The following is a 27,502-nucleotide window of genomic DNA, read 5'->3' as shown; positions in this document are numbered from 1 at the left end:
GGAAATATGAATAGAGGGTTTTTTTTACATATTTCACATAGCTAATTACATTAGATATATTTGGGATTGTAGAATGGGATGTTCATATGTACATAAATGTATATAATGAATCAGTACAATTCATCATACATCATACACAAACATGCGCAAATATGTATTTCCATAGGGAGAGCTGACCATAGGGTAGTTCAATAGAGAGAGACAAACAATCTTTGTATTTTCATATAAATCTTGCTATGGCCACATGTACAATTTGCTATCCTTGTTATGATAATTTAAAGAAGCTTAGGAATAATGGACATAATGATTTAGTGAGTTGACATTTGGTGATTATATATATATTTATAAATATATATATATACATATATATATATATATATATATAAATATGAAAATGCTTCTCCCTAAAGGGTACAGAGAGGGAATTAAATGTTTATTCCTAAACGTATGCACCATTGTTTCTCTCATGGGATTCTGAGGCAAGTGCTATATCTTAAATAATAACATTTTCAGATACACATGATCAAAGAAAGTTTGGGGGAAGAAGAAAGTTGATACACATCAGAACATTGCACATATTGACTGATTTAACATATCCTTTACATATAGAAGGTGGAGTTTTACACAACCTTGAGAAATCTACCAAATGGGGAATCTGAAACATGAGAATCTCCTCTAGTTACTGAATTACGGTATTCTTTTTCCGCTACACAATACAGAAGCTTAAAGAAATATAATTCAAAATTTCCACAATATTCTGCAATTATGCATATTTTCTACCCATATTTTGAAAAATATTCATAATAACAAGAGGAAATACAATTTGTACACCACATCTTGATAGCCTTGCTAATGCAAGATGAGCTCAAACATTACATTTCCTTTCCTAACTGTCCCTAGGACATATTTTTCATTTTTCCTAATTTAAAATTTTTCTACCTCCTAGCAATTGCAAGCAGCTCTCATAAACATGTTTGTCAGCTAAGATTTCTCTTAAAATTTGCCCGAGAGCATATTACATGTACATTTCTTGTTTAAAGGGATGCTTCTGAGTAAACTCAATGAAAGTTATTTGTACATATGGCTCAATTTTAAATACAAGCTATTTATTCAGAGATCATAACACATTAACATCAAACTGACTTTGAATGCTGATTTGCAAGCTGTTCATGGGTATGTACGAATAAAGCAAAAACTGCTCGAGCCTATTCCACATTCAGTCAAAACAGGTATCGCATAGGTTTAAAAGTATATGTAATTCATGTTCACCTTCATTGTCCTTCAGAGTGAAGTTTGGGTTTACAGATAGGCGTTCATCAAGAAAGAAGTTAAACCTTGGTCCATTTGCAAAATCATCTCTATCAGTGGCACTGATGGTATGAATGACCTGAAGAGAAAAAAGCAAAGACTAAATAGGAAATTTAATTTGACTTTTTCTTTTATTTTTAATTATACTATGAGATTTTTAATTGTCATCACAGAAGGATTTTTAAGAGACCCCATTATCCATCTTGAGTATTTTCAAACAGATGATACATGCATCAGCTACCTGGCTGGTTCTTGCATGAAATTTTAGCAAACACAGTATGAACAATTTATAATCATTCACAGTTTATTTTCTAGCATAGCACCAACATTTAATTTCTTTTTTCATCACCCACAGTACAATGGGGCCAATTAGTGGCAAGATTTTGTATGAACACCTGTTTGAGGAAACGCGAAGTGTTGTTTGCACAAATAGACACATCTTAGTTTCACGTAGAACAGCCTCGCAGTGTAGGTTGTTCTCAGTAAAGTAGAAGCAAAAACAGGGGTCATGTTATTTTTACTGTTTCAGGGGACCTTAGAGGGCATGATCCAGCCCCTCTATTTTGACATAGTTGGGATAAGGAATGTGAGACCCCAAAGGATTGTGATGTGCCCCCAAACTGTTAAATTGTGGTAGAAGCAAATCCAGACCACTCAGAGTTTTATGGAATTCTTCTCATATGCAGTGGTTGGGAGACAACAGTTCTAAAATTCAGGCTATGCACATTATGGAGCAGAGACAGTTAGAACATAGAAATGAAGGATTCCAGGTGGCTTAAGAACAGAACACAAATTCCAATAGCTGTGGCCATTTTACACTCTTTGAAAGGAAATGTCCAAACTAATATGCAAGACAATATTTCCTCTTTTAAAAAGTAATATCCTAATGCTTAGGTGTCCTTTTTCTAACCCTGTCTTAAAGAAATTAAAAGAAAAAGAGGGAAAAGGAGCCATAAAAAGAGTGTTTCCTAGGGCGCCTGGGTGGTTCAGTTGGTTAGGTGTCTGCCTTTGGCTCAGGTCATGATCCCCTGCCCTCTCTGGCTCCCTGCTCAGTGGGGAGTCTGCTTCTCCCTCTCCTTCTGCCCCCCTCCTCATCCTCTTTCCCCTCCCCTCCCCTACTTATGCTCTCACACACAGTCTTTCTCTCAATAAATAAAATCTTAAAAAAAAAAAAGTGTTTCCTGCATGTGAAATAGTGTGTTCATTCCAAAACTTGTTATGATTTCTGGAGGATCCCTGGGTGGCAGAGTGGTTTAGCACCTGCCTTAGGCCCAGGGCATGATCCTGGAGACCCGGGATCAAGTCCAACATCAGGCTCCCTGCAGGGAGCCTGTACCTCCCTCTGCCTGTGTCTCTGCCTCTCTCCCTCTCTGTGTCTCTCATGAGTAAATAAATAAAATCTTAAAAAAAAAAACCCACAAAAATTGTTATGATTTCTAAAAACAGCTTACTCAATTTCATCCCATTTCAATCTTTTTCAAGTGAAATAACAGACCGATATGTATAAGCATTAAAACCTAAATTCCTGGGCATGCATTGAGCCCATTAGTTGGTCAGGGAGAGGAAGATGAGTGTAAAAGTACTAAGAAGGAGTCATCAGTGACAGGAAGACCAGAAAAGCACATGTCTCCATGAAGTAGAAGCGAAGAAAGTGCTTCGAGCTACAGACGTGATCCATTCCATTTTTATCTGCATATGGCTCTCTTTTACTCAAAATGGACTTTCTCAGCAAGAAAGTTAGGTAAAAGCTTCCCCCTCCACTCACACATCCCAAGAAGTCTCTATCATTCTTCTCTTTACCTCCCTTCACACTGTTAGTTAATGAGCTGAAAAGTCTACATATCTCCTTGTTTGCTTTCTTTTTTGTTTAAATTGCAGCAAGTCTCTGAATAGATCCTCCCCCCGCCCCTTGTTATTGGCTTTTGACTTGATAGAATAAATCGATGAATAATCAGAAACAATCTGACAATTTTCTCCAGTGCATTCTAGATTCGTGGAGTTCAGAGTATGTGTAATCTGAGGAACATACCCACATTCTCTGTATCTCAGGTACTTAATATAAAACCAAAATAAAAATATCAATTTTTCGAGATTGTTTTCAGGGTTAAATAAAATAAATATGTGTTTTTCTATTTGAAAATAAACATCCTATCTCCCCTAATCCTTGCTCGTTGTCATTCTCCAAAACACAATCCTATGTTCTCGATACCTCGTGATGTACTGACACAGTTGAAAATTCACTTATTATCCTAGAGTTTGATTTTGGAAGAGATTGGCACAGAACAATTAATTTAAACCAACTAAATTATTTTACATTTCCTCTTATTACTTCTTTGGGACAATTATTTTCTTCTTATTTTAAATTTTTACAAACAAGCTTATTCTAGTTGTCAAACACTGATATAATTCATATTTTATACAGTTACTGTTTTACTGTTATCTTTAGTACAGCATACTTCCCATTTTTATACAAGTAATTTCAAATCTGACTTGCCCAATCATGGCAAATTTGTCTTTCTCAAAGATTTCTTGATCTTGTGTACATAACAAGTGATGAACTGATTGCCACATTTTGTTTAAGAGTAAACCACTTGTCTTAAATTCCTGCAGAATTGTCGTTCATGCATCTATACTTATTCTTCCATAATACTTCTGAAAAATGCTTCCAAAAGCCTTGACTGTTGCTCTGCTTTTTTTAAAATTAAGGTTTTATTTATTTATTTGACACATACACACACACACACACACAGAGCACAATTGGGGGAGTGGGAGAGAGAGAAGGAGACTCCCCATGAGCAGGGAGCCCGAATGAGACTTGACCCCAGGACTCTGGGATCATGACCTGGGCCAAAGTCTGATGCTTAACCAACTGAGCCACCCAGGCATCTTGTTGCTCTGCTTTTATCTAGAACTCAAAGATATTCTCTTGGTGGGAAAATGTTCATTATTTTTTTCTGTTACTAATCACCTTTTCTCTTTCACTAGGAGATAGATTTCCATGTGTTGGTTCCTTAGATTTTTATTAGGAAAATCACCCCAGAAGTGAACATGTTTGTGCTTGTTAAAATATTGAGGCCCCCGGCAGATATCTAAATAAGTGCCATGTATTCCAGAGGAGTATTTTCTACCCTCTTGTCAGGTGTGATTTATCTACACTGGGCTACCTGTGCCGTCTGTTTGTGCAATTTGTTAGCGGTGTACAGTCCATAACAATTTATTTTCTGTCTCTCATTCTTTCTCACTGAACTTAGATGTTTTCTATTATGTGCATATTTTGTAATTTGTGCATAAAGTGATTGATTATTTGGAAATATCTGAGAGAAATACAGTCACAGATTTATTCTACTAAAGGGGAAGGGTACTCGCATCGATAGTTGGTATTTATAAATAGTTACCAGCTATAGTTTTTGGAAATGCCCATGAATAAGGATTCATTTTAGCAGAAACTAATTAGAATCAATTTTGCATTTATTTTATCAAATAAATGTATCACCCTGTTTGAATGTGTTTTCTATAGTCTATTATGTCTTGAGTACTTTATTGGGGGAAAGCATCAAACTAGTCAGTATCACAGATGTATGCAAATAATGTAGTCTTCCGTTAGATAAATGAGCTGGTCCTAACTAAATATTTAAACTATTTTAAAATATTAAAAAGAATGTTCTATGGAGTAGACTGTATCTTCCTTAAATTAATCAATGAAATCGCTTTATAATATAATCTCAAATGAGATCATAAATTTATTTCATAATAATACTAACTTCTGTTAGTTCAGTGAGCTTGATATTTGTAAGATCTCGGTGTACAATCTTTACTGATGATAGTACTTTACTCCTAGAAAGCTATATTGTTAATAATTGGACATAATGGGAGGAGGCTGGTGTTAGGTAATACATTTTTTTAAAAAATATATGTTATGTTTCCTAAGTTTACTTTTTAATAAAACATACACACACACACATACTCACAGAGGAAAAAGTCAATATAAATAAGATAGAAAGCACCCCCATCATTCCATCATTTATGTTTCAGTTTCTATGTGTAGGCCCATTGCATTTATTATGAATTCACTTTACTTTGGGAACTGACTTCAAATTTCATGCATGTATGATTTTCTTCTTAATATTTTTTTCATGCAAGGTACTTAAAATATTTTTTTTTCCAGAACAGGGAAATATATTAACTCAGAGAAATATATTGCTACAGTTCAGGTGTATTGATACTTGATTCAACATGAACTCTGTTGTTAGATGTCGTTTGTGCGGCTTCACAAAAGACACGTCTCTCTGCCATGGCCACATGCTGTTATATTTAGATGCACAGCATCCATAATAAAAATGTCTGTAATTCTAAAAGCAATTGTTATAGAAAGAGGAGCCATTGTACAGCTGGGCAACACAAATATGCTTCAGAAAACCTATTTCACAAATCATTATTTAAATAGAGTTCCCTATTCCTACTCCACATCAAAACACAGTTTCTCCAGAAATGCTACAGACATAAGATTAAATGAACCAAAGATGGCAAAATTAAACAACAGAAAGATTCAGACCATTTCCCTTGTAATAGGTTAATCATACAAATTGACCACACAGATTGACAATGGTTTGTTTAAATAAGGGTGCAATAAACAATATTTTCAAATGACTTTTCAGTCCCTTAGTAGAAAGTTTTAATTCATTTTGGTGAAACAAATGTTTAGAGAAGCAGATACTTAGGCAATATAAAGAACCCAAGTCTCTTAAAGTGACATCTAAAATCATACAGTAGTAAAGACAACAATGATGCTAACTATGAATGTTGTTTTTTTAAAGGATAATAACTATAATCACACAAATAAATTGATAGATATTAGAACTTAGGGGTGCTAAGTCTAGTGATTGCTTTCTAAAACGGCAACAGCTCTCTGAAGAAGAGAAAAATACTATATAAATGGTTAATGGGACTCAGAAGATAAAGATACATTTTGTCACAAATTTAGCCTTCTCTGAAAAATGGAATGGCTTTCCCTGTGATGAGAATACAGTAACCCACATTTAAAGGCACTAGAGACTCATCTAGTCGTATATTCAGAACTTCAGGCTTGGAAGGGCCCTGAAATTCTGATAATTTTCTTTATTTTAGACACGAAGAAAGCACTTATCAAATCACATAAATCATTTCTTAGAAATGCTATGAAGCTTGGGTGGTCAGTGTGGAGGGTAAAAGAGAGGGACCCATGCTCCCACACTGGCACTGACAGGAGAGCATGACCTGGAGAGAGGGCCTGAAGGATCTTTCTCATGTTCAAGAGGTGGAGCATATGGGAGGTCAATAGAAAAAGTCCAAGTCACGGGCTAAATGAAAAGAGTTCAACCTGGAAAACTAATACTAGTGTTTTAGATTTGGTAGCACACGTTCCCATTCATAGGAGAAAAATCAACTGATCCAAGAGCAAGGACTGACTATTATTTGTCCAGATTTTCAATGCTTTCATCTGCAAAGGTGGCTATGGAGTAGCAAGTATGAATTTTCCCTACAAATTTTGAAATTATTTGCAAAAGAAAGAAAGAAAGAAAGAAAGAAAGAAAGAAAGAAAGAAAGAAAATACCACCTAAAAAGAAAACATCTAAAAACAGCTGATGCAATCATGAGTTTATGTTTGGATTTTTAAATCTTTATATCACATTTCAAATGACCCAATTCTGAATTCTTTGAATAACCTACGGACTAAAGAAAAAGATTCTATGAGGGATTATATTCTTGTCAGATTTTGATATTAAAGTTATGTTTCGTTATAAAAAGTGTAGAAAACAGATTCCCCCATTTTGTACTTTTTAATGTAGCATATTTCCACTATCATTCTATTGAAATAGTTTTAATTTTTATTATTTAACTGATTATTAGCTTATTTTATTTTATTTTTATTTTTTGATTCTTTGTTTAGACATGCCCTTGTTTCCAATGGATTTTTTTTTCTAACAATACTTTTGAATTCATATCTAGCTTTATTTATTTTTTACATACAGAAGATAATGAGGCCGATCCTTTGCAAATTATTAAAACTTGCTTAGTGACCCTACATATAGTAAATTTTTGGTCAATTTTTTCTGTAAGCTTCAGAAGAATGCATGATCTGATATTGTTTAGTGTATTATTCTATATTTGTCAGATCATAAATTTTGCTAATTGTGGTGTTCAATTTTCAATATCCTTACCAAAATTTTTTTGCCCTTATTCTATCAGCCACTGGTAAAAGGATACCAAAACTCCCAATACAATAATGGGCTAGTCTCATTTTTAATATTTCTATACTTTTTTGCTTTGTTCATTTTGAGGAAACATTGATACGTATATATAAATTTAAAATTCTTATTTCTATCTGATGTATAAACTGTCTTTATCACAATGAATGTGCCCCTTTATATCTAATAATGTTCCTTTGATGAAGTGTGTGTGTGTGTGTGTGTGTGTGTGTGTGTGTGTGTAGCTGGGTAAGTATAGATATAGCAATTATTCAAGTAATTATTTGTTATATTTTTATATATGTTTTCTTTCAAACTCTTTTCCTTTATTATTTTTATTTCACACTTTTAATTTTTTTTTAAGATTTTACTTATTTATTTGAGAGAGAAAGAGAGAGTGCACCTACACACCAGTGGGGGGAGGGACAGAAGGAGAGGGAGAAACAGACTCCCCATTGAGCCGGGAGCCTGCCAGGGGTGCGCTCAATCGCTGGGCTCTGAGATCATGACCTGAGCAGAAGGCAGAGGCTTAACCGACAAAGCTTCTCGGATGCCCCTATATTAGCACCTCTTATAAAAACATTTAAATGCTTTTTTTTCTATTTTGACAAAACACATATTTTAATATGACTGTTTAGGTGACTTTATTTCAACATAGGTGATAACGTACACTTTAAGTTTACATTATTTTTATTTACTTTCTACTTTTCACTTATTCTGTATTTATTTTTGTCTTATTTTTTTGATTTTTAAAATCAGATGACCTCTACCTAGCTATTAGAATTCTGTGTACTATAGCTTTATTTTTATTTTTCCTATTTTGTGACAATCTATATATCAGCAGCAAATATGAGCGTTTTTCATTTCAAGTTTGGGCTTTACAAACTTCACAGAATTTTCTGGATTATTTTGGAATTACTATTGGTTATAAGCTTCATATTTTATTAGGATTGTATGTTAGTTGTGAAATGGTCCTTCTAGAATCCATGAAGGTCACTCCTATATGAAAAGCTTTTTTACCTGTATATTTGAACTGTAAAACATAATCCTGTTGGAAACAAAATGGCATGCAACAAGTTTGCAAGTATATGAATTATTTTAAAGTAACAAACATTTTCATGAAGAGAGTTAAGGTCAAGAAATAGAAATGTAAATATTTCTTTAGGATTCAGTATTTTAATTTATTTTTTAAAGATTTCTTTATATTATTTGTTTGAGAGAGAGCTGCACAGCAACGAGCACACAAGTGATGGGGAAGGACAGAGGGAGAAGGAGAAGTAGACTCCCTCCTGAGTAGGGAGACCTGTTCAGAGCTTGACCCCAGGACCTTAGGATCATGACCTGAGATGAAGACAGACACCTAACCAAATGAGCCACCAAGATTAAATCTTTTTCATTACAGTTTCTACTATCTTGTTAGTTACATGTTCTTTTACCTTTTTTTACTAATTGATCTAGAGGATACAGCATGCTTTCTGGACATATAAAATATATATTAGTAGTTAATCAATTACTCAAATTTTGAGGATCCAGAATTTCAGGAGTTTAGAATATTTTAACTTCATTTGTCTTTCCCACTTATGACCTCTTGTTGCCATGTATATAATGGATAGTTGAAACTCTGGAAGATGTTCCTTAGATTTCTATATATTCATCAATAATTTAGTTTTTGTGAATATATTTATTGATTGCATTTAGCTTGAGGCTGCTCATGAATTCCATTGCCAGCATAGTTATTTTCCTTTATTTATTTATTTTTTTACCCAATAAAAGCTTTAGAGTGTATCTTATGGTAAGAGCTTTTCACATTTTGTTGACCTAACTCTGAGTTTTTCTGTTCTTTGTTTTTGTGGGATATGTTTGGTAGAAAAAAATTCATGGCTGTCAGTTATTATCTTGCAACTGTTGGGAATTATCATTCCATTGTTTTCTGGGTCTTATATTTTTTCAAAAAGATTTTATTTATTTATTTATTTGAGAGAATGAGTGCGAGTGTGCACATGCACACACACGTGTGTGTACTCCCACATGGGCAAGTCGGGGGGGGGTGGAAGGCAAGGAACAGAGGGGAGGGAGAGGAAGAGGGAAAGCATCCCAAGCAGACTCCATACTTAGTGCAGATCCCATCTAGGGACTCAATCCCCCACCCTGTGATCACGACCCTAGCTAAAACCTAGAGCTGATGCTCAACTGACTGAGACACTTATGTGGGGTTTATCTTTCTTGATGAAAAATTAACTTTGTAGTATTCTTTTAAAGTATTGTATCTCTTAAAATGATTTACTTTTCATTAATTTTTTAAGGTGTTTTTTTTTGGTGAGTATGGATTCATATCCAGTTATAAGAAATACAGAGATGCTATGTACCCAGTTTATCCCACTGGGAACATCTACCAAAACTACAGTACAATATCACAGCGAGGATGTTGACATGGACGCAGTCACAATACAGAACATTTCTGTTCATAAAAATCCTTCAGTCTGCCCTTTATAGCCACATACACTTCCCTGCCACCCTCACCCTCTCCTTAACCTCTGACATTTTCTATTATGAAACTTTGGGCATTTAGGTGTGTGTGTGTGTGTGTGTGTGTGTTTTCCATTCAGCAAAATTCTCAGGAGTTTCATTCTGATTTTATTTTTTATCTTTGTATGCTTCAATGTGGATGCTTTATTCTGACCTATTTCCAATTAACTTATTTTCTCTTGCTTTGTGCTATTACTGAGAATTCGAATCTATATTCAGTAACTATATCTTTTAAAAATCTAAATTTTTCCACTTGAAAGTTTTACAGTTTTCTCATCAATTATATTTCTCATACATTTATAATGTAGGTTAAGAAACTAATTTTAGGATGTGTGTACCCATTTTTGACACGACTGAAATAGGCTTTGGTAAATAAATCATTATATACCTATACTGAAAAATTCCTTGCTGCTTTTGAAATGATGATACAGAAAAATGCTTAAGCATCCGAAGTGATTATCTTAACATATTACATAATATATATTAATTATATGCCATTACATAAAATAATTAATACAATATAATTCGTAAACTAAATACTTTCAGATATAATTTTCATCCACTTTTTCCTTATCATGCTTTCTAATTTTCTTATGGGCAATGAATTTGAAAAAAATTCATGAAAAAAAAAAAGGTTGTCCATTTACGTATACATAAATACCTTTCAGAGGGTATTAAAACATAAGCAATGTTTGCCTTAGCATTGTATTGGTTGTCCCTTCTACAAAAATACACAGGCAATGCTTCTCAGTACTATAATTTTAGGAGAAGCTTTAAAATGATTTAAAATAGTGTGGAGTGGGGGTACCTGGGTGGCTCAGCTCGTTAAGAATCTGGCTCTCAGGGATCCCTGGGTGGCGCAGCGGTTTGGCGCCTGCCTTTGGCCCAGGGCGCGATCCTGGAGACCCGGGATCGAATCCCACATCAGGCTCCCGGTGCATGGAGCCTGCTTCTCCCTCTGCCTGTGTCTCTGCCTCTCTCTCCCTCTCTGTGACTATCATAAATAAATAAAAAAAAATTAAAAAAAATTAAAAAAAAAAAAAGAATCTGGCTCTCAATTTTGGCTCAGGTCATGATCTCAGGGTTGTGAAATTGAACCCTGTGATGGGCTCCACATCAGGTATAGAGCTTTCTCTCTCCCCCTCCCAACTTACATTTTTTTTTTAAATAAATACATAAATGAAGTAGTTTTGGATGATACAGTCATTCTGGTTTACAAAGACAGTAGAGCGACCATCTGACTCAGCCAGACCTAGACCTTTTCTCCCTCTCTAAATTCACCTGTGACAGACAGACTTTAAATGCTCCTCATGGGATCCATGCCTCCATGTAGTGCCTTCTCCATTAAGTCTGGATGTGACCTGTGATTTGCTTCTGACCAGTAGAATATGGCCAAAAAGTGTTGATATATCACTCACCTGGTGACATGAACAGACTAACAGATCTCTCCCTCTGTGTTTGATGAAGTAAGTGGCTACATTGGGAAGCCTATACATATAGCAAAAAACTGTGGACAGCGTGTCAAAACTCCAGGGAACATGGAAGAGCTGAAGAAACTCCTGAAGCTCTGAGGTCTATAGCTGAAGGTATCCTAATGCTGCCAATAACCAGGTGTGCTTAGAAGAGATCTCAAGCTTCAGATAAGATGGTCCCGGCTGAAAACTTGATTACTGTCTGTGAGACCCCTGCAAAGATCCAGCTAAGCCATGAGCAGACATCTGGCCTACAGGAAATCCGGGGTCAAGATTTCCTCAAATATGTCTGGTTTTAATCTGCTAGGTTTGTGTAATTTGTTATACAGCAGAAAAAAAGAAAAACAAAAAACAAATGTATGTCCCCTTTCAGATTTCCACTTGCTCTATGTTCCACAGCCACACCGGTTTTCCTTCAGGATTGCCGTGCTCCTTCAGCTAGCTGCCATGCTACATACATGCGACTCACGATCCTTTTCAAGTTCTTTGTTCCTTCTTCCACTGTCTCCACTTTCTTAGAACACACACTCTCTTTTGTTCAAACCTAATTGTCTTTTAGTACCAATATTACTCAATGGTCACTCATATGTCACTCCTGTGGGACATCCAAAATAGACCAACCTGTCCCTTCTCTGTAACCTCACCTAAAATCTTTATTAAGGTGGAAAATTCACAGTTTCCTCCTTTCTTAATAGAGGGCTTTGCAAAAACCATTCAATATAATTTTATTGGTATGGTGGATGTATGCATGAATGAGTTCACTCTTTGATTTACATTTGGGATCAAGAGAATTTATTTTCAATGATTCTCAAAAAAAATGTTTGGTACTTAAAATAAAGCTTTATAAAATTATTTTCACTGAGCACAAAAATAACATTGAGGGATTTTGAGGATTATACCTAAAAATAATAGAAATAGAGCTGCTGTTTCTCTTCCATTCCAATGATAGGAAGGAAACAATTAACTTACCTGGCCAGGCTTAGAATTTTCACAGACAACAATATCATATTCCCTGGCAAGTTCGGGTGGATTGTCATTGACATCCAGAACTCTAATACCCACTGTGACATGGCTCAGCAAACCAGGATTGTCTGCAAAACACACAGGGATATATTTAGTATTTCCATGCACACTTTAGAGGCTTGGTTTAAAACAAATCTCCTTAATACTGTAGCTTGTCACTAGCTCCATATGCTTCAACAGGACTTTTGGCAAAAGACAACTTTATGATGGCACTCTTTGCTAGAACTCATTAACTTACAGAAAAATGAAAAATGAACACCAAGGCATGACATGAATGCTAAAATGATATTTTGTCATATCAAGGAAATTACATGTTATTCAGGAACTGGAGTGGGAGAAAGTTGTCAGAATTCATTGTATGCTGTCAGAGTCTAAGGGATGAACAATTGGTTTCATCATTAATCTAAAAAGCATAGCAGTTGGTAAAAAAAAAATTACATAATCTTTCAAAAGTTCTAGTTTTCAAATTTAAATACACTTGGAGAAAATAAAAAGAAGATAAAAGAAAACTTCTTTACACAAAAGATAATTTTCTTCTGGATAAAATGTATTCAGTGTGTGATGTTAAGTCATAATTGGGGAGAAATAATAATTTAAATCAGAACTTATCATAGAATTAATATATAACTCTGGTAGATATCAAAATATTATAGTCAATACCTCAAAATAAGTCCTAAATGCAGTCTTCCCATTTTTCAGTAAGTCATTAATTCTGCGATGTGAGGAAAAGGCAGATATTTGCTTTATTTTACATTTTAAGTGCAGAATTGATAATGAGAAAATTAAATATATATTTTTTATTGCTGTGTTTGTCATCTTAAAAAAATCCAAAATTAAATTTAGACTAATTTTAAAAAAAAACTATTGGAAAAAGACATAAAATCTAGACAAATTTATTAATTTATCAAAGTAGAACATGAGAAGACATATTAGAAAAAAAAGAGATATGGACAGACATAGACATATACAGAGAACCCTAAAACTAGTAAGAACATGGGTGGAATAAAAAGTACCATAAGTCGTCCCAAAAGGAATAGAAAATCTGAGTAATTAAAAAAATCAAATTTCATCTGAAACAATTTCTCTAAAGAGAAAAAGGTCAGGTCTAGATTATTTTACCCAAAGCTAAAGAAGCAGGTAATTTCAGTCTCATACATCTTTTCCCATAAAACAGAGGAAGGAGGAAATACTTGAAAGCTTGTTTTCTGTGGCTTGTGACACATCAATATCAATACCAGAAGTTCCCACTCATGGGAGATTTTAGGTGTGAACAGCCTAAACAAAATGATGGCAAACCCATTCCACTAGGGTGTAATATATAGTAATTATATATATAATTATATAATTATAATAGTGAATTATAATTATATAGTGAATTATATATAATATATAATTATAAATATAATTACTATATAATATAGTAAAAATATATATCTTTATCAGTTTAATTCCATGTTTGCTTAGTTTAACATTCAAGAAAGGAAGAAACAAGGAGAGGAAGGAAGATAGAAGACATGAGGAAGGACATTTTAAAAAGCATAAAAATTATTCACAAAGTTAATAAATTAAAGGGTGGACCAAAAATCTGAATAATCATCTCAACATGTATAGAAGAACCAAGAAATAGAACGCAATATCCACATATTATAAACACAACGAAACCAAACCAAACAAACATATAACAGAAAGAAAAACTCTGAGTGAACTAGAAGTAGAGATGTACCTTCTCCAGCTGATTAAGGGTGCGTTAAATAAACAACAACAAAACTACAGCGCACATTACTCTTAATGGTAAAAAACTAACTCGAGTTAATAAAGCTATAAGGACGCTAGAAATAAATCTAACAAAGGATGTGAACGACCTACATGCAGAAGGCTTTATTGAAGTGTTCAGCTTATTTAGACTTCATTGAAGAAGGTCTAAAGAAACTAAGTCCTGTATTATCTCTGCTCATTTTCTGAAGCAACCTTAGTGAAGTTAGGGGAAGAAAGAAAAAAAAGACGGAAGGAAGGAAGGAAAGGAAAGGAAAGGAAAGGAAAGGGAAGGGAAGGGAAGAAGGAAGGAAGGAAGGAAGGAAAGAGAGAGAAAGAAAGAAAGAAGAAAGAAAGAAAGAAAGAAAGAAAGAAAGAAAGAAAGAAAGAAAGAAAGAGAAAGAAAAAGAAAGAAGAAAGAAAGAAAGAAAGAAAGAAAGAAGAAAAAGAAAGGAAAAAAGAAAGAAAGGAAAGGAAAGGAAAGGAAAGGAAAGGAAAGGAAAGGAAAGGAAAGGAAAGGAAAGGAGGAAGGAAGGAAGGAAGGAAGGAAGGAAGGAAGGAAGGAAGGAAGGAAGGAAGGAAAGAAAGAAGGAAGGAAGGAAGGAAGGAAGGAAGGAAGGAAGGAAGGAAGGAAGGAAGGAAGGAAGGAAGGAAGGAAACTATTTTGTAGGAGAAGATGCTGGAAAGACTACATGTTACCGAAAGGCTAGAATAAAAGGACAACTAGGAATCTGACGGTTGTCGACATTCACCTTCTCTCCGGCCCCACTGCCTCTTGCTCATGTGATTTCTGGACTCGAGTCGACTCCCACTCATTGCACATGGGGGTACAGGAAGCTCAATTCTTCTCGATGGAAATGGACTCGATGTTGATGGGACATTATTTTATTATTCCGATGTATGTATAATTCCTATTCCATTACTTGCTAAAAGCACAGCGTTCAGCATCAGACAAATGCCAATAATCTGTGGACCTACTCCTGTTACATGTCCTGTGGGGAAGCTCAACCGAATGTAATCTTCGTGTACTTGTGACTAAGGATGCGACCGCCCTGCCCTGCCAGGGGCCACTGCGGGACATCTGGACGAAGGGTCAGGAAAAACAGAATATTGGAGTAAGCTCACGGTCATGAGCCGCACAAACTGAATACCTCCTATTTACTAAGAGTAGCATGAAGTACAAAAACTGCCTTTCACTTCAGATAATTAGAGGCTGAAAACCCACTATGGCTTCATAGCCGCTTGCAGTCTACCTGTGTCAATTCTGGTATTTTCCTGCTCAATGAGAAAATGAGCTACTTCTAAGTGAGCAAACTGGCACATTCCTTTGGGTTTCTCTTATTTCCCACAGCCATTGGGTTAGGATGGGGCCCCTTGAATGACAATGAATTTACCTATAAAGTGTGAACATACGTGCATTGGAAGTATTTTTCTCTGGCAAAAAATAGACAATGTTCTTGAAGTCATTAATGCAACACTTCAGTTATTGCTATTGTTACTTTTATCTTCATGCTTTAATTCTAGCAAGCAGTTTGTTTTTAATAGATGTATAATTGCCATGCCGTATTATATTGGTTTCAGGTACAAATATAAGAAGGTGATTTGGCAATTACACACATTACAAAATACTCACTATGGTAAGTGTGGTCACGATTTGTCATCATACAAGGTTAGTATAATGTTACTGATTATATTCCCAAGGCTGCACTTCTCATCCTTGTGACTTATTTATTTTGTAATTGGAAGTTTGTACTTAATCCATTCCCCTGTATTGCCTGCTCACCGTCTTCCTACATACCCTCTTCTTCTCTGGCAACCACCAGTTTTTTTTTTTCTTTCTCATATTTATGAGCCTGTTTCTGTCTTTGTTCGATTTTAAGTCTTTTTGGTGGCAGAGTCAATGAACCCCCTCTCTAGCACTCTTTAGGAACATGACATTTGGAAAGTCATGTATTATTTCTATGCTACTTAATCTTCACTGAGTCCTTTGACTTGTCAAATGGTGTTTTTGAGAAATCATTAAGGAAATTATGTAAATTTTAAAATACCCTGAGAATAAGCAGGCTGCACATTTGAATCCTTTCTGAAGATGAAAAACAAAACAGAAGCAAAAACAATACACACCGCATGCCGCCAATCCTAGACACATGATTTCTAGCGGAAACCACACTATTTGAAAATCATCCACATTTTACCCAAGACCAATGTAAAAGCAAGTCACATTAGCAGAGTGCCCTCTACACACATCGTGATGCAATGGAAGTATTGGCACATGGTAGGTCAGCACAATTTCAAGTTTGACACTATGCTTTTTAGAGGATTTTCCACAACTCAAGGAACAATCCACTTAATCCAAGTGAGCTCATTTGAAAAGTCCAATAGGTGCATGCCACCATGATGGGTTCTAGAGAACCCAGAGCAGAGAAATATGCCACTCCTCCAGATGCCCCACTGTCTATAAGGCATGAAGAAGACAAATACTAATATTTTTTTCAATTTGTTTTCTCTAAAATTGTGATGTAAATGTTCAATTTATCTGTATCCCAAAATCATTATGACTTAGATATTCCCTTCCTAAAACTCTAAATCATGACCATTAGTATATGTAGTGCAGCTTACTACGGAATTCAACAGATTTCTAAATATTCATACTTGGAAGTAAGTATTAAACACTTTTATTTATTTTTTTCAAGACTTTATTTATTCATGAGAGACACAGAGAGAGGCAAGGACACAGGCAGAGGGAGAAGCAGGCTCCATGCAGGGAGCCCGATGTGGGACTCGATTCCGGGACTCCAGGATCACGCCCTGGGCCCAAGGCAGACGCTCAACCGCTGAGCCACCCAGGTGTACTAAGTACTTTTAAATATATAAACTTAGACAAGTGCCAATTTTCTTATCTATAAAATGTAGATTATTTTGCTCAAAATGTGCTTCCATTCTTTTCTTTATGAAAATTCAGTCACAATGAAAAACCTTATATATTACTACAACAGTAAATTGCAGTGATTATGCATTTAATTAAGTAATTATATTTATATCTATGATTTATAAATGTGCACACTTACGAACATGTGTTTCCACCTGTAGGTTACAAATGTGTTTAATTTTTTTTTTTTAATTTTTGGTCTGTATTTGATTTCTATTATAAGTTTTCATTATAAGCAACTATCTATAAACCAAATAGTCTGAACTTTTGTGAATCATTCCTGCGAAGTGAGACTAGACTATTTTAAGATGCTAATATTCTGTTTATTAACAAATAACATTATTAACATTCCCTTAAGTGAAAATAAATATATACAATAAAGTTTGCAAACTAGTGCTCAGATGAAACTGAAAATTTTATTTATTTATTTATTTATTTATTTATTTATTTATTTGTTTTTTTTTTTTTTTTTTTTTTTAGAAAGAGGGGGCATGGGAAGAGAGAATCCTGAGGCAGACTCCCCGCTGAGTATGGAGCCTGATGTAGGGCTCCATCTCACCATTCCAGGGTCATGACCTGAGCGGAAACTACAGGTTGGCCACTTAACCAGCTGAGCCACCCAGGTGACCCTGAAAATTCTTGTTTGACATACTTGTCTTGAAATGAGAGAGTTCTGCTCTCTTTAACTAGTATTTTGAAATTTTGTATATAGAAGTCATGTACAACTTTTAGGCAAAAAACTAAGATAAAATAGTTAATGAATAATATATACTCCTTACTAAAGTATTTATTAAGAAAATATTTTATGGATAAAATTATCACCATGCCTTGTACAAGTCTGGTGTGCTACAGATGTTCTTTCTCTCTCCATCCTTCCCTGCTGTATCTTGTTTAACTATTGAGAATCCAAGTATTGTATTCAAATAATCTGTTATAATGTATAAGTTATAATTAAAATCTAGCATCTAATGGGTTAATTCTTAAATAGTTCTTTCTGGTTGCCAGATAAACAGGTGTAAAATAAAACATTCTATGACATTAATAAGATAAAAAATTGAATTGACCCTATACATTTTGGATCACTAACTTATTTTACATAAGTTCAAAAAACCTGGTAGTCATCTAGAAGCTTTTTCAAAAATTACTAAGCATTTAGAAACATATCACCTCAAACTCATTCAATGTATTTATACACTTTTTTTGTCAGTTTGCTGTATAAAATATTATTAGTGGCCCAGTCATTATAAAGATGTCACATTGAAGTGAATCACCCAAAAGGAGTCTCAACTCTCTTAAGACATTTTTTTGGGGCGTCAGGGTGGCTCAGCAGTTGAGCATCTGCCTCTTGCTCAAGGTGTGATCCCAGAGTCCTGGGATCGAGTCCCATGTAGGGCTCCCCACGGGGGAGCCTGCATCTCCCTCTGCCTAGGTCTCTGCCTCTCTTTGTGTCTCTCTTAAATCAATAACACCTTAAAATTTTTTTTTTTCTTCTAACTCATAAATTCTCCAAAAATTCCCAAAATGTCTTGGTATTTTTGCCTGAGACTCACATAAGTGTTACATAAGTGTTAAGCTTTAAAAGTTTAAATTATGTCTTTGATTTTAGGAATAAACACTTTTATTCTTTAGGTTGGAACCATAAAGTTAAAGTAATTCACCTTTAAGTGAAATTAATTACATCGGGATGATATATTTGTTATTGATTATAAAGTAAATTGAAAAATAGTTTTTTTTAAATATCTGTTAAAATTGGCCCATTCAATTGCATGAAAGAAGCTAACAAAAGCAGATTTATTTTCTAATTTTTGTGATAATTCAGAATTTTTACATTTGTTTTCCATCATGGTCTATTCATCTATAGTGTGGTGATCATCAAGTTTTCATCTTTCTTGAGTCCCCACAAATTCAGCTTGTGATAGATTATTATGATGTCCTTTGAACTACATTAGCAATCATATTGTTTATGCTGCCAGAGGTTCACTAATAGAATGGACCATCATTTTGCATTTTTGGGGGTGAGCAATGTAACGATACTAATCAGCATTCAAAAGTGGTTTTGTTAATTGTGGAAAAACAGCTAACATAGGACATCGTTAGTGAAAATGATACATATATATTTCAAACATTTGTATTAAAATATCCGAATGTTTAATCATTCACCAATCTCAATTCTGGTGTAGGGATAAGGCCTTATCTCCGAGAATGGATCTGCTGTTGCTTAGAGTTCAACATCACCATTCTTGAAAAAAATCACACTCACTGCATCATCTATGGGTCCCAAATTTATTCCAAGGGAAGGAGAAACATGAAGTTATGTCCAAAACCGTTTAAGCACACAAGCAATTTAATGAAATTCCCTGAAATATTACGATAGTCATATTTTTCTCCTAAACTGCAACATTTTATTTTTTTTTTAGCTAAAATCAAATCTTAAGAAAATTTAAGCCTGAACTGATTCTATTATGCACATCTACAACATTCTTTGGTGTAGTATTTAAATAAATTAAGTGGTTAAAAGATAAGATTAACAAGTTTTGAAATAGAATTTAAGAAAGTAAACCAGATTTTAGCCAGAAGTAGCAACTGATACCAGACTAACCAGCTATTATATATGACTATAAAACTGAAATTATATGAAGATATTCTTCTTATAGTTTGGCATACAGACAGTGAAGAACTGTGCTCCTTGAGAGAGGAGAGATCCATAAGCCGAGTGCAATGATTTCCTCCAGCCTTGATTATGTTCATCATAACCTTGTAGGATATATTTCAGGAAGGAAAGGCTGGTTGTTTAACATTTAAACATTGTAAATATAATTCACCCCACCCATAATTCTTTCTTTTTTAAAAAATGATTTTATTTATTTGAGAGAGAGAGAGAGAGAGAGAGAGAGAACAGAGAAAGAGTGAGAGGGAGAAGCCGATGCCCAGGTGAGCAGAGAGCCCGATGTGGGACTCAAACCCAGGACCCTGAGATCATGACCTGAGCCAAAGGCAGATGCTTAACCGACTGAGGCACCCAGGTGCCCCAATTATATTGATAGATCCAGAAAAATAAAACAAAACATAACACCTGTATTTGATGAAGAAAAAAAAAAACACTCAGTAAAGTAAGAATGGAAGAGATTTCCTCAATCTGAATAATTGTATAAAGACAACCCACGACTGTCATACTTACAAGTGAAAGATTGAATGTTTTAACCTAAGAATCAGGGGGAAAAAATAAAAGGTAGGGCATAGCCTGTAGCAATTCTCCTGGGAATCATATTAAAGCTTAGAGTCAGTACAATTAGACAGAAAGAGAAATAAATATTATGTCAATTGCAAAGTAAGGAATAAATCTATATTTCTTCACAGGGGATCATTCATGTAGAAAAGACAAAATAATCTACAAAAAGCTGCTACTGCTAATGAGAGTTAGTCATACTGTAGAATAAAAGGTTATATTAACATTTATTTCTAAAACAATAAAATTAAAGAAGCATTTAAATCAATATTAAATTCATGTAACATGAAAAAAACTGTAATTAACTAAAATGTGTTCAATGTCTGAAACCTACAAATATTACTAAGATAAATTTAAAATACCTAGATAACTGGAAACATACATTATATTCATAGATAAAAGACTCAATATTTCTGAAACATCCATTCCTCCAAACTTGAACTATAGATTAATTGAACTACCAATAAAACTTCTAGCTGATATTGTTGAAGACTCTGACAAGCTGATTCTATAACTTATCTGAAAAAGATCATGTTTTACATTAGCCCAAAGAATTTTGATAAAAAGAATGATGTTGAACTCACTTTGTTATTTAAAGTATTAGTAAGTAGCCACAATAATCAAGACAATGGCATTAGCATAAGACTATCTATGTGTGTATAATATTATATAATATATGCTTATGGGATTAATGGTACATACAAAAGAGTCTAGAAATTAATCAAAACAAAAATGGTCAAGTGTTAATGGACAAAGCTGCCATAAATATTAAATAGAGAAATAATAGCATTTATAACAAATACTGGACCCATTGGAAATGCCTATATGTGAATTAAATTAACCTGGCCCTAATGATAATATGTAAAATATGACTCAAAGTAAACCATAGACCAAAACATAAAACTTTAAATTTAAATATGTAAGAACAGAGGGAGTAAATATTTTGTTACTTTGTGTTTAGTAAAGAATTTCCTAAAATATGTTCAGATTCATGTATAAGATATTAAAACACCCTTTCTGGAACCCTTAAATTCTTACAATTGCAAGTAACACAAAAGCTGTGACTTTTGGACAGCTAATATAATTGTGGAACTGAATACAAGCAAACTTTAGAGCGGAATTTTACTGCATAAAATGAAATGTACTAAGAGAGCTTTAACTCATATATTCATCGATTACAGTTATGCATTTATCAAAAACATGTTAAACGTTCTCCCTTTGAGAAACATTTGAGAATACTTCTAAGAATAGATTATATGCTCGTGGTATGCATACCCAAGTTACACATATTGAAAAGTTTTTCATATTTATAATAGGAAATATATACATGTTATATCAGCAATATTAATTAATTGCTTCATATTAATATATAAAGCTATAAAAACTGAAAACAATTGACCTACTCTGGAGTTTTTAAGCATGAATTAAAATAGATTTCTCATTATAGTGAAAATGAAAAAAAAAATTCAGCTGTATTTCTTTCCCTGGATGAATCTTAAAAACAGAGCACTGAGAAAAAAAAAATTACATAAAGTGCTTATACTATTAAGCTCTCCATATATAATATCCATGAGACAAAGATGTAGTTACATACATAAATATAGATATATGGATGTCCAAAATGTATTTGGTAAAATTATAAAGAAAAGACAGGAACAAATAATACTAAACTCAGTATCTACAAGCTCTAGTGGGAATGAAGAAGGATGAATAGTGAGGTGTATGCATTTATTTATTTTAAGATTTTATTTACTTATTTATTTCAGGGAGGGAGGGAGGAAGAGAGAGAGAGGAGAGAGAGAGAGAGAGAGAGAGAGAGAGAGAGAGAGAGAGCCTCAGAAAGGAGTAGAAGGGGACAGAGAGCCTCTCTAGCTGACTCCAGGCTTAGAGCTCACGACCCTGACATCATGACCTGAGTGGAAACCAAGAGTCAGATGCCTAACGAGCCGAGCTACCCATGCATCCCTTGTGAGGTGCATTTAAAGCTTATTTCTCTGAGGAGAGTGGCTCTTAAATTGGTGTTCATTTTATTATTTAAACTGACCACATACTTAAGATATTAATGCATTTGATATATTTTAATTCTAATTGGAAGACATTTGGTACGATGACTTTACCCAAATATTAAAAGAGATATATGTGTGAACACATAACCTATGCACGTGTGTACACATCTGCATTCATTACATCATGTTATGGTCTAATTTCCAACTAAGCACAATTTCGTAGTTTTATTTATCAATGTCTTCCTTTATGGGTTGTGCAACTGATATTTTCATAAAACTCCCTCTATTCTGGAGTCATAGTAATGTTATCCTACGTTTCATTTAATGTTTAATTTTCACCTCCTATACACTGGAATTACTTATTCCGCATGGCTGTGAGGTAGATCAGTAAGTTAACTTCCTTTGCAGAGCCAGGTAACACAGCTTTGTCTTCACCTGTTGGTCGAAGTGTCCATCGGTCCTCCCTCCTGACTTGCAAACAACTCTGCCCTGTGTCAATCTGACCCTATGGTTCTTAGAATATACACCTGTATCAACACATTTTTTAAACTGCTATGCCGTTTAGTGTGTCATTAATGTCAATATATTTTGCTTCATGTACTTGAAGATGATGCTTATTCTTTAAGGATGCTTGGGTGCCTTAGTCACTTGGGCACCTGACTCTTGATTTTGGTTCAGGTCATGATCTCAAGGGTCTCGGCCTGGAGCCCTACGTTGGGCTCCACGCTCAGTGGGGTGTCTGCTGCAGGAGTCTCCCTCTCCCTCTGCCCCTCCCCCTGCTTGCTCTCTCTCTCTCTCTCTCTCTCTCTAAAATAAATATATAGAAAAAAATCTTTGAAAATGATAGGTGTTCATTACATTATTTCATTATATATTACATATATAATACATATAGTAAAACCTTCATATTTGTGTATTTGACAGTTAATCAAATATCAAGTGATTTCATTGGTTAATGAAACACTTTTATCATTACTGACATTTTTAGCCTGCTTAATAAAACATTTCTGAGAGAGGTGTATTAGCAATTTAATCTGAAATTATGTTTTGTTCATTTTGAAGATACTTTATTAGGCTCCTATAAGTTTCAAATGATTACATCACTCTGGTGACATACACTACAACTCAATATGGCATGACCTTCACATCCTCACAATAGCATTTTGTTTTAAAGTATAGTTTGTCTAATATATATATATATATATATATATATATATATTTAAAGATTCTATTTATTTGTTCATGAGAGGCACAGAGAGAGAGAGAGAGAGGCAGAGACACAGGCAGAGGGAGAAGCAGGTTCCATGCATGGAGCCTGATGCGGGACTCGATCCCAGGCCAGGATCACACCCTGGGCTGAATGTGGCGCTAAACTGCTGAGCCACCCGGGCTGCCCTACTTTGTCTAATATTAAGTTTTGCTTGATTTATTTTGGTTGGAATTATCTAGTATTGTATTCTTTTATTTAAAACTTTCTATATCTTTAGATCTCATATGTGCCTATTACAAGTAACATAAGATGATTTTATTTTTCCTTACTTCACTTCAGTATGGTAATTTTTTTTTAACAGGAGAGTTTCTTACAATTACACCACTTTGGCTCATTAATATATATTTTCACCACTTTATTGTGTGCTTCCAATTTGTCTTAATATTTTTATCTCTTCTAATATTATTTTCCAGTATTTTGTTTAAAGTTTTATTCTTGTCATGTCTAATTTTAAATCTGTATACTAAATTTGTTTCCTTAACTCAGAAATATTAACATGCTTGGGTATCTCTGGAAAATATAAGAGCAGTAAACATCTTTACTCTCTTTCTAAATATGGTAATAGCTTTTAAGTGCTTTAGTTTAGATCAAGTTTCTCAAATTTATGCCTATAAGTGATGCTGGGGCTGCTGCTGCTAAGGGTACCTGTGGATTTGCTAATCCGTCAAATTTGACATTTTGTTATTACAAAGAAAGGTGTCTTCATATGTACAACTTTCTTTGTCATTATTCATTATTGAAATTTATAACATCCTTTTGAGATAATTTTCTTTCTTTTTAATAAGTTATTTAATAGCGATATACTTTCTCAATTGTTTGAAAGTTTTTCCTGTATCACATATTTTATGTTTCTGTTGTCACAGACTTACTGAGGCCAAGGTGATCTAAAATGACTTGTAAGAAGTGTCATAAACACAACTTTTGATGGGCAACATTTTCTCATTCCCTCTACCCAGAACTAGAGTAAAAACAGAAGTATTTTTGGTAATAATGTAAATAAAGGTAACGTAATAAAGGTAATAAGTGTATTACCTTTATTCTTTGTTTGGCAGCATATACATGTGTGTCTATCTTGGGTCATTCGTTAGGAATGTCATGTTTTGGAATCCTAATTTATTTGGGAATATCTTATCTTAACAACAGAGAAAACGACAGATGTTGGAGAGGATGTGTAGAAAGGGGCACCCTCTTACATTGTGGTTAGGAATGCAAACTGGTGTACCTATTCTGGAAAACAGTGTGGAAGTTCTTTAAAGGGTTAGACATAGAACTACCCTACGTCCCAGCAATTGTACTACTATGTACTCACCCAAAGGATACAAAAGTACTGATTTGAAGGAACACATTCACCCCGATATTTATAGCAGCATTATCAGCAATAGCCAAATTATGGAAAGGGCCCAAATGTCAATCAACTGCTATATGGATAAAGAAGATGTGGTATATATTTATAAATATTTATAATGGAATATTACTCAAAAAAAATGAAACCTTGCCATTTGCAAAAACATGGATGGAGCTAGAGCATATTATGCTAAGTGAAATACATCAGTCTGAGAAAGACAAATACCATATGATTTTAGGAATATGTGGAATTTAAGAAACAAAACAGATGAACATGGGGAAAAAGAGAGGGAGGCAAATCCAGAAACAGACTCCTAAGTATAGAGAAGACACCGATGGCTATGAGAGGCGAGGTGGGTGGGGGGTGGGCTAAGTGGTTGATGGGTATTATGGAGAGCACTTGGATGAGCACTGGGTGTCGTATGTACGTGATAAATCACTACATTCTACTCCTGAAAATAATATTTACCCAGTATGTTAACTAACTAGACTTTAAATAAAAAACTTGGAAAAAGAGAGCTACATGTTACTATTTATTCCTAAAAAAGAATCTTTTGGTACATCTCTGGATAATGGATTAAAAGAAGCTACAGTTAAGTGCAAAAGACTATTTCAGAAGTTACTGCAGGACTCCAGCTGAGGGGTGATGGTTATTTGGACAGGGATAGGAATGAAGGAAATGTTAGGAAGTGGTTGATTTATGGATATTTTTCAAAGTATAGCTAGTAGAAGTTTCTGATGAATTGGACGTGTAGCCTGAGAGAAAACGGGGAACCAAATATAACACTGAGTGATCTTCTCAAGCAATCTGGACTACAGCCATCATTATTGAGATGGATAATGTCTCTGGAGGAGTAGATTTAGAGAGAAATTGTATTTTTGAGGAAACTGTTTACTTGGAACATTTTGAGTTTGAGATCTCCGAGAAGAGATATTAGGGCAGCTAAAATGGAATTCAAGGAAAAAGTGGATACATACGTAAATTTGAGAGTCATCTACATGTAGATGTTACAGGAAACCATTAGACTAAATGAGATTACATGGGCAATGACTCCAAGTAGATCTGATTCTTGGAAATCAGGATGCCCCACTATTCAATGAATGGGGTGATGAGGAACTAAAATGCCTATGAGATAGAAGGACCAGGGAAGGAAGAAGAGCATCTAGAGGAGCTGTGTCTGAGCCAGAGTGAGAGCCTATTTCTTGAAAGAGCTATCGGTTGAGCCAAATGGTGCCATTTTGCTGAAAATGGAGGAGAGGATTATACTTCATATTTTGGAACAGGGAAGACAAGTATAATTTTGGTGAAGTAGTAAAGATAAGTGTTTTAAGAGTGGATTTTAAAGAGCATGGAGATAGTGTGGGGTGTGAATACAGGCAACTCTTTCAAGGAGTTTATCAGGAAAGGGAGTGGGATAACAAAATTGTATCTGGAGGGAAACGTTAGATCAAGGTCGGTTCTCAGTTTTTGTTTGCTTGAGTAAACTTTATTTTCAGATAGAAAATAAAGCCTAAGTTGGAGGACAGAGGAATTATGGAGGGGGGAAATGAAGATAGAGGAGAGGAATTAATTGACAGTGTCATTGTTTCAGTTATTTAAGTTCCATTTGAATAAAAAAAAATGTTCTAATGCTTCTAGAATTTGATACTGAGATTGGGATAAGGTAATTTGTAAGAACTCAAATGTATCAATGTACTAGACAAAAAACAACAAAAAACAGGCTCTAGTGTATAAATGCCTCACCAAAATTCTCCCCATGGAGAGGAGAGGTTGGAATGGAATTAGCCTGCAAATAAAGATAAGAAATGGTCCTTGATGGTTGGTCTTGAGCTAATGTGAATAATCCCATATGTTTTGCTATAATTTACTTACTTATGGGCACATATTATGTATTAAATACTATTCTTTATTTTATTTTTTTATTTTTTAAAAATACTATTATTTAAAAGCAGTGAATGAATGAATGAAGTTCAGGCCTAATTGGAGCAACATATATATAGATTTTATTTATTTCTTTGAGAGAGAGAGCAAGAGAGAGTGAGCACGAGTGGGAGGGAGGGGCAGAGGGAGAGGGAGAAGCAGACTGCCCGCTGAGCAGGGGGTCTGATGTAGGGCTCTATCCCAGGACCCCGGGATCATGACCTGAGCCGAAGGCAGATACTTAATGGACTGGGCCACCCCGTCGCCCCGGAGCAGTATTTGTAATGTATGTCTGAAGTGACAATTGATCTCAGCCTGGGTGTGAATGAGGATGAGTGCACCCCAACTGCAGGTGGCATTCATCTGGTCAACATATGGCAAGTTAGCATAGTACTTGTTGCTTGTTACTACAATACAGCAACACTAAATCAAGGGATGAGATAACAAGGGATGCAGAAAAGAAAAAAAAAAAAAAAAAAAAAACAAGGAGAAATAGAGGGG

The 27,502-nt window shown here is 34.6% G+C and overlaps 1 protein-coding gene across 33 annotated transcripts in view; it reads right to left on the bottom strand.

The window, feature by feature from the left end:
* CDH18 (cadherin 18) overlaps positions 1 to 27,502 on the bottom strand; it is a 948,807-nt gene that overhangs the window by 27,799 nt on the left and 893,506 nt on the right. For all 33 annotated transcript variants that reach the window (XM_072757177.1, XM_072757194.1, XM_072757200.1 and 30 more), the window contains 2 exons: positions 12,500 to 12,621; positions 1,270 to 1,387 (listed from right to left, as the gene is read on the bottom strand). In XM_072757177.1, the coding sequence (XP_072613278.1) occupies positions 1,270 to 1,387; positions 12,500 to 12,621 (240 nt within the window). The remainder of the gene's footprint in view (positions 1 to 1,269; positions 1,388 to 12,499; positions 12,622 to 27,502) is intronic.

This window comes from Vulpes vulpes, chromosome 4 (genome assembly GCF_048418805.1).
Source record: "Vulpes vulpes isolate BD-2025 chromosome 4, VulVul3, whole genome shotgun sequence".
NCBI classification, from domain to species: domain Eukaryota; kingdom Metazoa; phylum Chordata; class Mammalia; order Carnivora; family Canidae; genus Vulpes; species Vulpes vulpes.
Note: the sequence above shows the minus strand (reverse complement) of the source record. Positions and strands in the feature narration are given on the sequence as shown.